The sequence below is a fragment of the Lutjanus erythropterus genome, chromosome 12 (assembly GCF_056507025.1).
Source record: "Lutjanus erythropterus isolate fLutEry1 chromosome 12, fLutEry1.hap2, whole genome shotgun sequence".
NCBI lineage: Eukaryota > Metazoa > Chordata > Actinopteri > Lutjaniformes > Lutjanidae > Lutjanus > Lutjanus erythropterus.
The window spans coordinates 34,163,699-34,179,947 of record NC_139328.1 but is presented as its reverse complement, the minus strand read 5'-3'; the positions used below and the strand labels follow the sequence as shown (position 1 = coordinate 34,179,947).

Below are 16,249 nucleotides of genomic sequence, written 5' to 3'. Positions count from 1 at the left end.
CAGACAAACTTTATAGTCTGTGTAATGGAAAAAAACGTTAGAAATGTTAGAAAATAGTTGATGTGAAAAGACTGAGACCAGTTTAAGACTGAACTGGGGAGTTAGATGGTTTTTCACAATTTCTCAATGTCGGTCATGCGAGGAGGAACCAAATCATTTTCCTTCAACACTGCAAATTTAACTGACCATCTTAAGAGCCATCATCGTGATCATTAAGATGAATTAGTGACGAACAGAGAGAAACAGGCACCAGCAAAAAAAAAAAACAACAACCTGTCAGCAACAGTTTTGTCCAGTGAATGTGTACATTTTTTTTTTGTATCTTATGTCTGCATCAGTGGGCTTTCACAATAAGAGCAGACATAATGATACATAAATTCCACCACAAGACAGACTTGGTTTTCTCTGTAATTAGATGGAAAAAATATGGTCAGTGGACCAAAATGAGCTGGAAAATATCCAGTATCGTGCATCTCTGTTGGTAACTTGTCTTATTTTTAAGGCAATAAAATTGTGTTTGGGGAACTTAGGACCTTGACATTTGTAAAATCTTGGCTACAACCCTGATCTGCTTTTTCTACTTTCGACAGAAAAAGACTCAGTGGAGCTACAGTTTATGAACATCATATGCAACAGTACAACCCTGAGGCAGTCAGAGATTATAATACCTCCACCATTTCATGCTGGATTTTGTTATCTACTGAAAGAACATCTGTTCTGATATGAGGGTTTTGTCACTCACAGGTGGTGGATATCATACAATATTTTAGTGAATGGCCGTCATCAGTGTGCAGGAGTGATTATGTGGGTTTTGTTATTAAAGCAACAGATCAGAATCTACTACAGATGCAGATGTATGGTTGCAAAGCTTGGACAAAGATTTTTTAAATGAAATAATATTAAAAATCACAAGTGAAGAACTAGTGTTTCTCTGGGAGGTGCCACATATCTTCTACGGAATCACACTTTCATAGCAAAATGGAATGATGTGTTTAATGTTTGTCGTATATTTGCAATGAACCGAAGAACAGGGTAAATATCATCAACACTGATAGTTGCCATGGTTGACCAGATGAAGGAAAAGAGCGCCACCAACAGAAAACAATTTTCAAAAAGGCATTCTTGAGATTTCTGGGAGGTGCAGTGCAGTCATGAGCAGCAAGTTTAAAAGGTTATAAGCATCAGAAAGAACCACAAACTTAGTGATCACAACTTTATAGACTAATAAATATTAAAAGCTCAATTTGTACTGGACCAGTAGCTCTGTTTGAAAAATAACATGCTGTACTGTTTGCTCTTTCATCTTAATAGCCTCCATTTTTCAAACCCTGTGAAGTTTTGGTGACTGCAGCACCAGATCTTAGTCAGGTCCCGCACTGAGGGAGGAGCAGCCACAGAGCAACATATTCACCCTGGGACAACTTAGTACCGACTGAATAAGCAAAGCAGACAGGCTGGATGGTGCTACACTCTGCAGCAGAGACGGCCTCTCAACAAACACAAGGACTTAAAGCTTGGAAATGACTGAAGAATTCCTCTAAAAATTCAAAGTGATTTCTCTGTATTGAGATGGATGAGACAGAATCCTCTTTGTGGCAGTTAAAGGTGCATTTGCCATTAGAACATAGTGCTCATTTCTCGAGTATGCAATGCCTCATACATCCCTAAACTCACAATAGTCCCACAACGATTCATGTGGTGTGAAATATAACATCATTATCTTCCAAGTAATGCCATCTAGTAGACACTGGAGGGCATGTCAAGGGAGAAACAGCTCAGTAACATACTGGCAAGGACTCAGTTCATTCATAATTTCATTCATTTGTGGTTTTCACTGGGTGGAAAGCAACAGGAACAACATACCTTCACTGTCACTGACTGATAATAAAGGCAAATGTGATTTAGTATTTACATTGCACGTTTTTTGTGTTATTTGTTTTGTTATAGCAGCTGCTGTAGCAGTATTTTAGGACAGTTTGATATTAAGCCAAATACCAGACAAGACTGGTAATACTGAATTTTACCACTAGGTGTCAGAAGTAGCTCATGCAGCTGAATTAAAAATAGACAATTGCCTCTTTTCCCATCGCCCGTAAACAACTTCACCTGTGCAGTGAGCAGAAAAGACAGGTTTTTAAAAGTCTCTGTGTGGTCAGTTCTCAGTAGTTCTGTAGCTTGTGACTGAATCTCTGTGGTTTGACGTTTAGCTTGTCCCCTGCATCACTGTTTGTACTTTCAGTTATCTTCTTTATTTCATAGTCACTTTCAGCTGGATAGGACTTGTGTTAAGTTACTGCTGATAAAAAAAAAAAAACATTTCCTGTTTTTTGCTACTTCACAATAAAAGCTTTTAGATAATAAAAGAATGGGGGACTTTTATTGTGAAGAAAAGCCAGATGGTGGGTGTTTGTGGGTTTTTGTACAGTGTAAAAGTGGCTTCAGAGTGGAGTTATATATCAGTGAGTTCCCCACAACAGTGTGTCTACAAATATTTCATTATAACAGCATTGCTAAGAAATGAAGGGTTTCTGTCCACTGAAACGCTAGATGGCTTTTAATTTGAAAAGGATTGCAGAAAGTGTTGAGTTTACATTAGCAGAATAATGCAGTGACTTTAACAGGGCAAAGGGAAGCAGATCAAAACAAAGTTTTGTACTTCTGCTATGTTGCTGCACTGACAAACTATAGCTGGCTAGCTACTTGTTACACAACAGATGTGATAATCATGAGCAACATGACATTCAGGAACAGGGTTTTATTATGATGAAAAGAGAAAATGACACCCCACATTGGTACACCTTCAGTTCCAAGTTACCTCGACCCTGATGTACATTTCTAATGAAAGCAGATTTTGTTTAACTGAGACAGATTAGAGATGAGCTTTACAGGTGGGATGAAGTTTGAACCAAAAGAAGATAATATGATGATTTATATTACACTATGCTGATGACACTCTATTCTCTATACGCAAATTTGTCACTGCTATATTTGTTAAAACCACCCAGGAATATGCAAATAAATGAAATTATTATTTACCACACCGTCACAGTGTGGTCAGGGCTGTCCAACATACCCCACAGAGTTCAATTTGAGAATGAAGTAATTTTACACACTTGAAAAAAATAAACTTTTCTTACCTGTTGTCCAAGGTCATGTGATGGTGGCATTATGAAACAAGAAAAAAAGGGAAGGGGGAGAGACAAAAAGAGATATTCAGTCAATTTAGAATTAGCTTCACTGCATTAAGCACAGTTCTCAAACATCAACCCTAACAATGTCTCAGCGTTGGAGCTTCTATTACAAAATGTAAATCATGAATGTGCTTCACAACTTCTGGTAAAATTTCTGAATGTTACAAGACACTTTAGAGATTTGTACTAGTACGGCTAGAAGACCAGTGTGAATGAATCACTGTTTTACTAACAGAAAGGACTCTGGTATCAGAATTTGGAAACTAGAGCTACAAAATCTGATTCAGTTAATGGATCAAGAGCAGTTAACAAACATTCCACAAACAGTGCCAAGTACTGGGTCAGATTTTAGTAGTGGAGGAGGAGCATAGAGAGAATCACACTGGAAAATAAAGCTTCATTCAGCAGACTGTGGGATGTAGCCAGAGACAAAGTCTTCAGGATTGAAACCCAGCATTATCAGGAGGAAGGAGCATTAGACTGAGGTCATGTCAGGGTTTTCCCCAGTGTACAAGAGGTCAGGCAGGCCAAAAGGGCAGCTGGTTGTTAAACTCATGGGGGTGGTCAGCTATGTCTGTCAAAATTATGCCATGTACAGTGCATAACTTTTTTAGACTTGTACAATGTCAAGAGTCTGCTGGGAACTGGGGGAAGCCCTGGCATTTGAAGGTGGCTTTATTTATTATTTAGGACAACATACCAGACAGGCAGATTCTACCCTGGACTAGGATTGGAACAGGAACAAAAATTGATTTTTCAAACTTTTAAACTTCACTGGATCTTTGCATTGCACAAGGTTCCAAGTGGTTACAAATCAATTCATCTCATTTTAGAATCTGTAACTCTTTGAGCTTTTTATTCTTGACCTTGAAAATCCACTCAGTGACTTAATTATTAGGTACACCTGTACAATCTAGTGCAATCCAGTACCACTGTCCTGCAGATTTGTCAAGCCATACGTAGTGATGGTACGCCACTGCATTATATTCAGATAGATAAAGTAGAATTTATGGCAGAAATCATACAAGTGTACCTAAATAAATGGACACTGAGTGCAGCTGTTTGACAAATAAAATCATGCAATCTATCATAAGACTCAAAGTCCTCTTTCAGAGTTTTCAGCCACATCTTGCGGCCATGTATCAAGTTATTTGTGGAGATGGTTCAATTGATCATACCTAAATCCCACCCCTTTTTGCTCTCTGAAGCTCTCAACCTTGATCAACTATCCTTTACTGTTTCCTCTATTTAAATATTTGATGTGCTAGTCTTGTCTATGTTGAAGAGAAAACAAAAATATGAATATGGTAAAAAGATGTTGCTGAGGGACCTGTAAAAGGTAGCAAAACCCTAGCTAACAAGCTAGTTAACAGTTCATACTGTTTGTCTGGCTAGTTATCTTGCCTTTTGCTAACAGTGGCTGTCAAATGTAACTAGCTAGCTATCTATTAATGAGGGGGGGACATAGAAGGGGTCAAAAGTCATCATATGACTTGGTCCTTGTCAGGTGGTCATATATTGTCAGGGAAACATATCTAGTATGGTGACCTTGAGTTAAGAAAAAAAAATAGCAATGTACTGTATAGTTCTGACAGCTTCAGTGTTTTGGACAGCTGAGTTTGAAAAAAAATTGCTTACTCCAATTTGAGCCAGATGTGTCAGATTTGCTGCCCTAAATTTGAATGTTCTACAGTCTCTTACAATGTTCTGTCTCAAAATGTGTTCAAAGACATTATAAACAGCTGAAACAGACACAAAATATAGACACAATGAACCAAGAAAAATAGATAATTACATGGTGTGCCCTATCATCCTAAACCATGTTTCACATTACTGGTAAACTAATTCTGACCATATTTTCTTAGCTATAGCCCTGTCTATTGTCAGCTTCTCCACTGCGATACTAATTTGGCTCAGTGGAGTTAATACATTACACGCTAAAAGGCATTAGCAAACTAGCTCTGCGATGCAAGGACCCAGGTTATGTTTAGACAGAGAGGAGATAGTGGGAGGTTAGACAGGCAGCTGACAATCAGATGAAACAGCAGACAGTCGAGCAAGCATAGATAGTGGAGCTATCAGCAGCAGGTCAACTAATAAAATTGTTATGATCATGGTAACAGATACACAGAAGCAGGCAGAGGGAAATCAAATCAGACAACTTATCACTTCACCCTTGCAGTTTTGTTAATATAGGGCCCGACCAGCACAGTACATTTGTCTCCCATACTCATGCCAACAGTTGGGAAGAGTGGCATATCTGAACACAAATGTTTCTCTGATAAATTTCTGAAATAAAACCATTTGTCTTAGGGATTTTTCAATGGTAATTAAGATCATATATGTGTATATGACTATCTAAAAATCAGATTCAAACATAAGCTGTATGATATATATCTGTCGGGCCCTGGTTATCACAAATACATAGAGGAAAAGATCAAGCACCAAGCAGGCCTGGTGCTCAATCGACAGACAAAAAGCCATGCATACAGGAAGACAAACAGTAGCTACTTCCTGCTGTCTTAGCCTACAATCATTTTGTTCAATTTAGCCCCATGTTATTCATAATCTTCCCTGTAGTTCACCAACCTTCCAGTGGGGGGAGCTGTGACGACGAGGACTCCTGGTGCTCTGAGTGTGCAGGGAGAGAGGGAGGGGCTGCGGGGGTGATGGAGGGAGGGGGTGTGGCTGCTGCTTGGCTAATGGGTGTGGCTACACTTTTGGGGGGAGTGTCTGGTTGTGATGTGGGAGTGGCTTCATTCTTAGGGGGAGAGGCTGAGGAGCTAAGGGTCGTAGCTGGGGTGGTAATGGGCGCAGTAGCAGTGGTTCCTGTGGATGCTGCTGCTGCTGTGCTAACAACAGGAGTGGCTGCGGTCGTACTGGGTGTAGCTGTGGAGGATATGAGTGTAGCTGAGGGGACAAAAGGCTTGGCATCGACGTTGAGGGAGGATGCGACTGTGAATGCTGGAGGGGTGGTGGTTGTGGCAGCTATAGGTGATGGGTTGGTGGACAAAGCAGAGGTAGGGGGTAGGTCTGGAGTGCTCTTGGGGGTGTTGAAAGCAGGACTGGCTTGTGAGGCAGGGATCACAGGTTCTGTCGGGTTGGACTTCGTTAGGGCAGCATTAGCAAGGGAAGGGGTGTTGGTGATAGGGGTGGTGGTCTGTGAGTCAGGAGTGGAGCCTGGAGGGGTCTGGAGGACTGAATCCAGGAAAGAGAAGGTCTGGGAGACTGGGCTCAGATTGTCCCCTGTCATCAATGCTAGGCTACCGCTAACATCTCCAGCTACACTACTCTTGCTGGCAGCACTGGCCACTGAGCTACTGGTAGGATCGAGTTTGCTGGTTGAAACTTTCTCTTCATTTGCTTTTTGGCCATCTTTAGCAGATGTAGGGAAATCGTCTACACACATTGGCTCGTAGGAGCGTGGAGATGAATCTGTTACAAGGCTAGCATGGGAACGGTTGGTGAAACTTGTGGGTATTTGTGCAGGGGCAGAGGGCAAAACAGGGCTGGGGCTGAAGTTTGGAGCTTTGGAGTCAGAGGGACCAGAGTCGGTAGTTGTAGCTCCGGTAGGAGCGACTGCAGCCGGTATGGGAGACACGGGTTGTTGGGGCGCTCCCCACTCCTCTGGAAGTCTTGCTCGGCTCTTAGTCTTCTTGCCTTTCACTCTACCCCCTCCTCCACTCTCTCTGATCTCCCACTCCCAGTTCTCATCCTCGTCCTCGTCTTCCTCCGCCTCCCGTCCCCCTTTATCCAGCATCCCATGCTTGTCTGACTGGCCAATGTTATTCTCCTGGCTATCCAAGAAGTCGTAGACCTCATCGTGGCCCTTCCTCTTCTTCTTCTTCCGTCTCTGCTGTTGCTTGCCAGCCTCTCCCCCCGGCCCCACTCTCTCAGGGCTGAGGGGTTCGGAGTTGGAGGAAGTGCTGTCATCCATTGAGCCACTGGGAGAGAGGTTGGGAGCTGCCGAGGGGGGGAGGGTTTTATAAGAGGAGGAACCAATCACATACTCTGTCAGAGAATCACCTGCCAAAAAGCCATCAGATTGTGGTTACCAGAGGTGGTTTTCACTACTTCATGTCAAAATGGTTTACTGTTTCATGGCAGTAAATGAATGCAATGACTGGTCTCATCAAAAGTGTAAGGTCCATACCAGCTGAAGTGATATTTTGAAGGGGGAGCTTGTAAAATTACCAAGAACTGTAGGTGGATTGCTGGTTTGTAATGCAAAGTTTTGTAAGGATCAGCTTTTGCAGAATTAGTTATTCCTTCCAAGACAGAGTCATACAAACTCATGGATCCAAGTTTTAATGATTCTGCATGTAGTTCTATGGCATGTTGAATATGTTAGGGTTAGGACTCCAGTCAAGACTAAGATACTTGGTACTAAAGGCTTTTATATACTCTGAAACTGATGCTTACACAGACAGCTGTGGACTCCTAGGATGTGTAGCAGTTCTGTTTATACTTCTTACTGGAGTTCGCTTGGATTCCACACATGCATATAAAGTATTCTGAAGCATGTGCTATTGACAAGTCTGTGCAATCGCAAAAAAGGAGGTACTGTATGCAGTCTGCCCTTACATCACACTGATTCTAGTGAACCCTCCCATACCCGAGTCAGGGTGTGCTTATTGTGAGGCTTAGCTTAGTCCCTTACACTGTCTGCAAATAAACATGAGGTAGTTGGATGGTTGAGATTTTCCTTCCAGATTCTACACATCAATATCTGTTCACTGGAGTTCGGTAGCACTACTGCATATTTGAAAAAAAAGTGGTGTAAAGCCATTAGTGGTTCTAGACGAAGCTGTGCAAAGTCTGATAAACTGCCTCAAGTGATTACACTTGAGGCAAAGCCAGCTGGGGCTGAAGTCTACAAGTTGGAAAGTTAAAAAATCTGTAGGTGGGGTGTTAGAAAGAAGAGAGGTTACCCGCTCCTCATCGCTGCTTAACCTCGCTCAAGGCTCCATTAGCACAACACACCCAAATCACCTTTTGAACTGTCAGCTGTAGACTTGTATTGTAGGTAATGTCGACGACAGGTTTTATGAAGGAAGAAGAATGTGTGCATTGTAAAGCCAATATTATATGTTCGGTGTATGTGATTGTGCGAGCTTCTGCTAGGGTTGGCATAACATAAATTGTGTCACGTAACTCCAATTTGTAGTGACTGTGCAGACTTGTCCACAGAGCGACTACACCGATCCATTAATCCCTGATCTACTGCATATGTGTGAAAGGCGTCCTACAAGCAGACTCCACAAAGTAGTATAAATCAAACTACCATGTGTCTGTGGTGTATCCACAGCTGCTGCATGTCTATTTGGGAGTTTAATCCTGGTTTAACTGTGCAAAGCTAAATACGTGAAGTACTCTTTTAAGGGGAGCTACTTCAAGACCATAGATGACTATTAATTGAGCAAAGTTGAAACTCCCACTAAAGGTCCCTCTGTTTTGCCTGCAGAGATTAAAGGCTGCTATGAGTTTCTCTGACACTCAGTAACTGGAGAAATGTTTTAACTCAAGTGATGACTACAATAACTCAAAGGTTAGTTCTGTGCTTAATTCATACATAATGCATGCCCATTACCTGACTACCTAAAGCCTTTAGGAAATAGTGCATCCTCAAGGATGAAGCAAAGTCACTAGTGTGAAGGCTGTGATGTACGTGCATTGTTAAATAAGTTGCATATCCAGATGGAGAAAGATAAGCTCTGCTAGCGTCACTGTGGGACTTGGTAGAAGAGAGGAATTTCCATTACTTTCATTGTAGTACACCTACTGAGACCTGATGAGACTGGGTGGTGGCAGCATTCGTGAGCTTCTACCATGATAGTAGATACTATGACAGAAGTACTGTATTTAGCAATATTAGCTTTCTATGTATAATATGAGTTAGCACTGCACTTGGATGACACATTTAAATTAACAAATAAGCAATGGCTGTGTCCCAATGTTCCCCATCAATGGCCTAAGTTCTGAGCCTTCATAGACTTTATTGACATTACCTGGTATTGCTTGAGTGCAAGGGCCTGAAATGGTATAATGGAACAACATAACATCGTGTTACCTTGACAGTGCTATTATATGGCCAAAGCACTGAAGCCTGACTTTAACGTCTTACAGGCTCTTGCCTTACAGAGTGGATCAGAGGTAGGCCTTGTCAAATAATCAATTTATGTCAAAACAGCATTATACATTTACATGTGAACTTCTTTTTTCTTGTAGCTGCCTCTTCTGCGTTTACAGTTATTTTAAAATGCTTTTTTAACGTCATGATTAGGTTTGGGTACCATTCACATTTGAACTGATAAGGTAGCTATACTGGTACCTGCAATTCAGAACTGGTACCTTTTTTTAATACTTAACTCTCTCTGTAATAACTAAAATGTGATCAATTGTAAAAAAAAAATAAATAAATAAAAATAAAAATAACTTCTCAATTTCAACATTAATATTTATTTTGATTATCTTGTTATCAAAAAAAAGAAAAAAAAAACTCCCTCTCCTAAAACCATCCCAACAACCTGCAGCCTGTCAGTCTGTAACCACGGCAACACTGTCGTTTATATCGCAGAGAAAAAATATGATAGTTTTCCGGTTATGTTGTTGTTGTGCTTGCATACTGTAATATTTTCCCCCTTTGCAATTCAAAAAACATTGTTTTCATACTAATAAACCTCACACACTGTTGTGGCATGCTAAATATCATGTTGGTGAAGTGTTTCAGTATTGGCTAACGGTCAGTAAATGCTAAGCCAACCAGGACAGTTATCACAGTAAAAAAGCCCAGTTATCTCCACTAAGAACTTATCCAGTGAGCTAATTAATCACCTGAAGGTGCTGAAGTTGGTGGTGCCTCACTTAAAGTTTCTGTCATCCATGTACACTGTTTAGGTGCTGGCTGCAGGCATGCTAACATTAGCAGCTGCTGCTGTGGGGAACCTCCGGGCTGTGTTAAATGTATTTTGTGCTTGCTAGACATGTTGCAGCGGATTTGCCTGTGTCAAGTTTTGAAAAGCTTAACCACACTTGCCACTGCTTTTGGCTCGCTGCTACACTGACTCTCTGACTCCACTCTGTGACTTGAGCAACCTGCTGCTCTTCGCTCTAACACCCCTCTCACTCTTTCCCCTGTTTCTCTATAATCTGAGATACTTTCTCATCCAAATGTGCAGCCAGGTATCGAAATTTGGCACAGACTGATAACGTGAATCAGTACTCAGTAGCACAGATGTAATTTGGTCAGTACCCTTAAAAGTACCATGTTCAATACCCAACCCTTATCACAATGCTATGAACAGTGGGAAAGTGTAAATTAGAGGGCTCTCATGCACTTGATGATTTGACAGTGGGACAGCCCTGAGCTGGCGTGGACTTGTCAGGAACATGCCTTAAAATCCATGAAGGTGAATACTGGGATTGGGTCAGTGACTCTTGCATAGTTGTATATGCTGCTTGTGCAGACAATATCCAAAAAAGGTGATCAAGTTTAATCACTGGGTGTTTCCAGCCATAGTAACCATAGTCTGAGTGCTTTTAGGCTTTGGCGCAACCTTTTGAACTTTTCATAAAATAGGGTGTATGTGATGGTGCCTGCTTTTATAAATACAATCAACCTGCACTTTACTCACCTGTTACATACTTTCTATGGTTCTGCAAAGGCTACACAATCAACTTGTATTAAGACGGATATTTACAGGTGCTGTTTTATGGCAACGTTATGGTTCAGCACTGGGTATTGTGTGATTGGAATTTGCTCTGATTGATCTGCTTGGTTGTGTTACAGTTGCAACATGATTGTATCTCAACTCTGCTGGGGTGAAACTGGTCTCAATTAAATTTACATTTTATATAAACACACTGTGAAAACACTGTTTTTATTCAAATTTGCCAAATTGTTATGGCAACTTTGTAGGACCAAAGCTGAGCTTGACTGTATATTAACATTTTAATCTTTAAGAGGCCTAACAGTGACAAAGGATCCTCGTTTATGATCTGTACAGGTTCATTTTATATTAATCCTAATAAATACAGTCAAAATTCACAGATCCATTGTCTGGTCATAACAAATTATGTAAATTTTCAATTTTGAAAATTCTGCATGGAGTCTGGAATGGACATAACAAGTAGCACTCTTCAGTCAAATGAATTCATTGTGTGATTCTCTCTTTTAAACATCATCATCATAATCATCATCATCATCATCATCATCATCATCATCGTCATCATCATCCAGGGGGCAGAGCTGGTCTTGTGTTGGAGGCAGGCACACACAACAGAGCAAAACAAACAGACCGGGAGCGACAGAGCTCTGAAGCAACTTAACAAGGCAAATTAAGCGAGCAGATTTCACACCAGGTCGAACATGCATGATTAAAAATAAATGCATGCATGTCTGAAGAGTCACTGCAATAAGTGCATCATTGTCACACATGCAGGAACAGTGAAATGATCCAAAAATGACACACATGTATGTAGGATATGTTGCAGAAACACAAAACAATGACAAACTGTGCACATGCGAGCTTTGATGAAAACAACAAAAGAAACTGAGCTTGCACTGGAATGATCCCTTCATTTGTCTGTTCCTACCATCTTCTCTTGTTTTCGGGGGTTAAGTCATCACATTTTCCTCTGAAGCCATATTTTACTCAATTATTTCTGACAAGCACTTCATGGGCTCGGAGAGAGCCAGACAGAAAGATGAACAGACAGACAGAGGGATAGACCGTATAAATAAAACTTTGACCTAATACAGTCCTCGGTCTGCTCATCATGCCCTCTTCATGCCTGAATTATTATTCCTCTATCTCAGTTTTCATCCTCTCATCTCCTCTTTTCTTCCCTGTCATCACTGGATAATAATGTGAATCCAGAAAAAAAGGAGCATCCCCCTCTAAATCTGGAACCTTTCCCTGTATTTCTAAATTGATTGCAGTTGCTATTTTCTCCTTTTGGCCTCAGATGCTTCCCCAGCTATAAACAGCTTGAAGAAGAGACCAGGCCGGGGCATTACCATCTATATTTAATGTGATAAGGTATTTAATGGGAGTACATCTTAATCCGCGGTCTGGCGAACTGCCAAGAGAAACATTAATGTTGGAGTGCTGGCAGCGTCAAACACATTGCCTATGCAAAAGTGCGGTGGGTGAGAGTTAATCTGAAATATCCTGCAAAGGGATGAAACCCACTGACACCTGCACAGACAGAGGAACGGGTGTGAGGACGACTTCAAGCAGAGGCAGCACAGACGGAGCTGAAGGCTGGTTGGTAAATGTGCCGTCAGTGTCCTGCAAAAGTCTTGTAGCTCCAGACAAAACAGTTTCATTTCCGATACAGAAGAGTTGTGGTTTAAAAATGTGTATTTTGATTAGCATTAAGAGAACTCTGAGCAACTTTAAAAACATAAAATGGCTGTTCAGTACGACTATGCTGTGAAAATGTCAAAAAACGTCAACTCTGTCAGATAGAAAGTAAGATATGCAATCATTAGGAAGTTGTCCCTCAAGAGTTTGATCTTTGAACGTATGTTTTCTCAGCATAACTGAAAGAGTAAAAATCAAAACCAAGAATCGGCTCAAGAATGAGCATCTTAAACATCAATTAAAATGCACCAGTGTTGCAAAACCAGTGAATTAGAGGTTGATAAAATGGGTAATTAAGATTTATAGAGCATATTAAAGGTGCCACTCGTGTTTTTAATGTTCCTGCTGTCTCCTGCTACCATCCAACAGCAGAGATATTATGGCTCCTGTGAAATCATTAGAGCAAACAGAGCATAGACTGATTCAACTGGACTACAGACAGACTCCCTCTGTGAATGTTTTTATTAAAGGTTTTATGATTGTTTCCCTTCATTAGACACTCAGTGATGTGAGAAGAGGAAGCAGAGACATAACTTGCCATGACTCCAAATATTTCCTTCTGTCTGCCAACAGGAATGAACTAGTCACAGTCAACTAGCCTCACAAGAACAACTGAGACATTACAAGAAATGACAACTATTAAAACAGCCACGCTGTGGTAAATCCAAACGTTGCCGTCAGTGGTGTAGTCAGAAGACTTTACATTAGATTGCTCATTAGATGTACAAAAGCAACTGTGATAACAAAGGCAGGGTTTAATATTAACCTAGACCTGATGGGCCCTGGCTGCAGAAAGTTACTCTGTGGCCACCAAATATTCCATGCAGATGGGCCCCTGTGGCCGCCAGGTTTGATCCCCATACTGCGTGTCTTTTCACAACACAGCATCACAGCTCCACAAACATCCCGATTCCTTCGCAGCTTTTAATTCAACATTCTACAAAAAGAGCAAATGGTGCTTGTCGCTGGCAAGCATATGTCGAAGCTCGTGAAATATGGGTAATATCACAGCTCATGGGAAAAGTGGATAATGCAAGTGTCACAGTTAAAGAAGACCGTGATGTTGGGTTAAATTTCCTTTTCTGTGTTGTTTTTACATACGTTTACATCTGGGCCACCAAAAATGTACTGTGGCCACCAAATTCTACCTGTGAAAGGATTTCGATATCAGTGACATTACTTTACTACTGGGATGACTGTAACATGGAAGTCTGGTATTGTGAATGCTGCCATGGCTTACTGGGATAGTTGAAAAGAACAGAGTAATCCTTAATGTTATTAGTAACATCTACATGAGTACTGTACCACCTTCTGGATACTACATTAATGATTACTAACTACATCTTCACTAGTTATCTACAAAACTCTACCACCTTCCAGTACTTTGCAACATAATTTATAAACTTCAGCACTGGGTTGCAGCAGCTGTCAGTAAGGTCTTGCCTTGGGTTAGGGTGTAAAGTAAAGAGGGTACTTGTTAGTCTGTAACTATATTTGCACCATGATTACTTTAGTATGGACCTAAAGTCATAACTAAGGTAAGGAACCAATCAACAATCAAAGACAGAGTTCAGTTGTCATGGTGGAGCCGAGGAAAAACAGCTGCAGCTTTGGCTGCTGCCAACGGGGATCCTAGTAAATAAAATGAAAAATAGGGACTACGTGCTTTCTGGCTGGCATGAGCCACTTGGCACTGTAGGACACTGTAGAAAGTTTGATTGAAATTTATATATCAATAAATAAGGTTTTTAATGCATTACTATGTTGCAAAAGTCTGCAATAAATAAAAAAGAAATAATGCTATGTGGCAGAGAAACTGCTGTTTTATCATTAGTGAGAATAATTCTGTATCATTTTATGATTTACACCTACTGTGTAACCATTTAGTTCTTACATCTGACAGAGTTTAGATCTTACAGAGGTGACAAAATGTTTTTCATTTCACAGCATAGAGCCGCCATTTTATTTTTTAAAGTTGCTCAGAGTTCTCTTAATGCTGATCAAAATACACATTTTAAACCATAATTCTTATTTGAGGGCTACAGAGTTGACATGTTATGGTTGAGACACATCTGATAGAAGTATAATTTAATTAATTTGTCAGTGCTTGAGCAGTATTCACACCTTTTTCAAACCAGGAATTGAGACCTTAACGTATAGCTAACCCTTTTTATGCCTGAATAAATCATGTTTTAATAAAATTCTGATAGAAATCTTGAACACAACTTTAAAGTGCCAACATTTTCATAAAAAAAGATGTTAAAACAAAGACGATGACAATAGCACATTTTATACCTATGTTATCAGTAGATATTCTTAGTTTTAAATTTTGAAAGTTTTTAATGCATTTTAATATTGTTTTGAAGTTGTGAGTTCTTGTCTGGGACAAGGCTGTTTTATGACACAGAGTAAGTTTAGGAATTAAAACATCAAAGCCGACCAAAACATTTCATAAATATCATCTATTTCATATAAATAAATCCTGAAAATAATACATTTTCACGAAAAATTGTAATTAGAGTGTTGTTAGTAATAATTTTAAAGTTTTTCTTTGGTAGGACATGATTTATCCCAGTTCTCAAGAATGGGTGCATCAACCTAGTAATAATTTACATTATAACTAAGTGAACTTACAGCTGGTGCAACAGGCTGCAGGGCTCTAACAGACAGCTGGAGCTAATAGCTCTGCTGAGTTATCCCTCTTGAGATAATGAACATTTTCCAGGCATTACTTTAGTGATTTGTGCAGTTTAATGCACACAACAACTTTTCATACTGGTCTGCTCATTAGCTCTCAGCCATTATGGTTTGTTTTATACACTTGTGTGTGAGTGAATATCACTGATGGACTAATACACACAGCTTGCAGTGGTAACAGGCCACAGGTTGCATATTTCACACAACATTTAACAAAGAAGTAAGATTTGCAATAGCAGGATCATAGATTGAGTTTGCTTATCCAAAACTTACTTTTTATTCTTCATTGTTGTCGTTCAAATTATGTAAGAGGATTGGCACATTTACAGAATGTCTGCAGGTATTTTGTGTGATGGAGCGGCTAGCTAAACACAGAATTTTAAAATAGCAGCATGCGGTTACATCACTGCAGTCTCTTCCCTGAAAATTTAATGGCTAGTAGGAAGATATTTTTAGGGTCAAACAAATACAACTACAGTTTTCATTCTGAAATGTTTGGCAGCCATTAATGGATGACACTGCAGGGAAGCAAATCATTTTGGCCACCAGACAGTCTTTCCAATTCATCCCCGGTTTCTAGAGGAAGGCTGTTGAAATGTCTCGTTGTGTGTTGTCATCTGTGTCACTCATGCATCAATAACATCAGCATCAATAGCAACTAAACTAGAATAGTAACTGTTGCATAACAAGCAGCCTGTACCGCTAGCTGGCTTTAAGCTAGTGGGGCTATCTTTAGTACATCAACAAAACAGAGGAGAGAGGAGATAGAAAATAAATCCCTGAATAAAAGCTGCTAAATGTTTCATGGTGAAACTCAGATGCTGAGTCATTTTGCAAGTTTAGTTGAGGATTTTGGGGTCCTGGCATTACAATAAAAAATGATCATAATCATTTTTGCAGCTCTGCATTGCATGCCTCTACTACAGAATGTGAAATGTAGCTTTTGGGCACAGTTACACATGAAGACTGTAGACGGCATGGTGTGCTGCTCTA

General features: G+C 40.2%; 1 protein-coding gene across 6 annotated transcripts in view; it reads right to left on the bottom strand.

The window, feature by feature from the left end:
* Positions 1 to 16,249, bottom strand: part of LOC146318291 (uncharacterized) — a 151,629-nt gene that overhangs the window by 69,378 nt on the left and 66,002 nt on the right. For 5 of the 6 annotated variants that reach the window (XM_084732181.1, XM_084732184.1, XM_084732186.1 and 2 more), the window contains one exon: positions 5,781 to 7,154. The exons of the other annotated variant lie outside the window; for it this stretch is intronic. In XM_084732181.1, the coding sequence (XP_084588307.1) occupies positions 5,781 to 7,154 (1,374 nt within the window). The remainder of the gene's footprint in view (positions 1 to 5,780; positions 7,155 to 16,249) is intronic. 6 annotated transcript variants of the gene reach the window in all.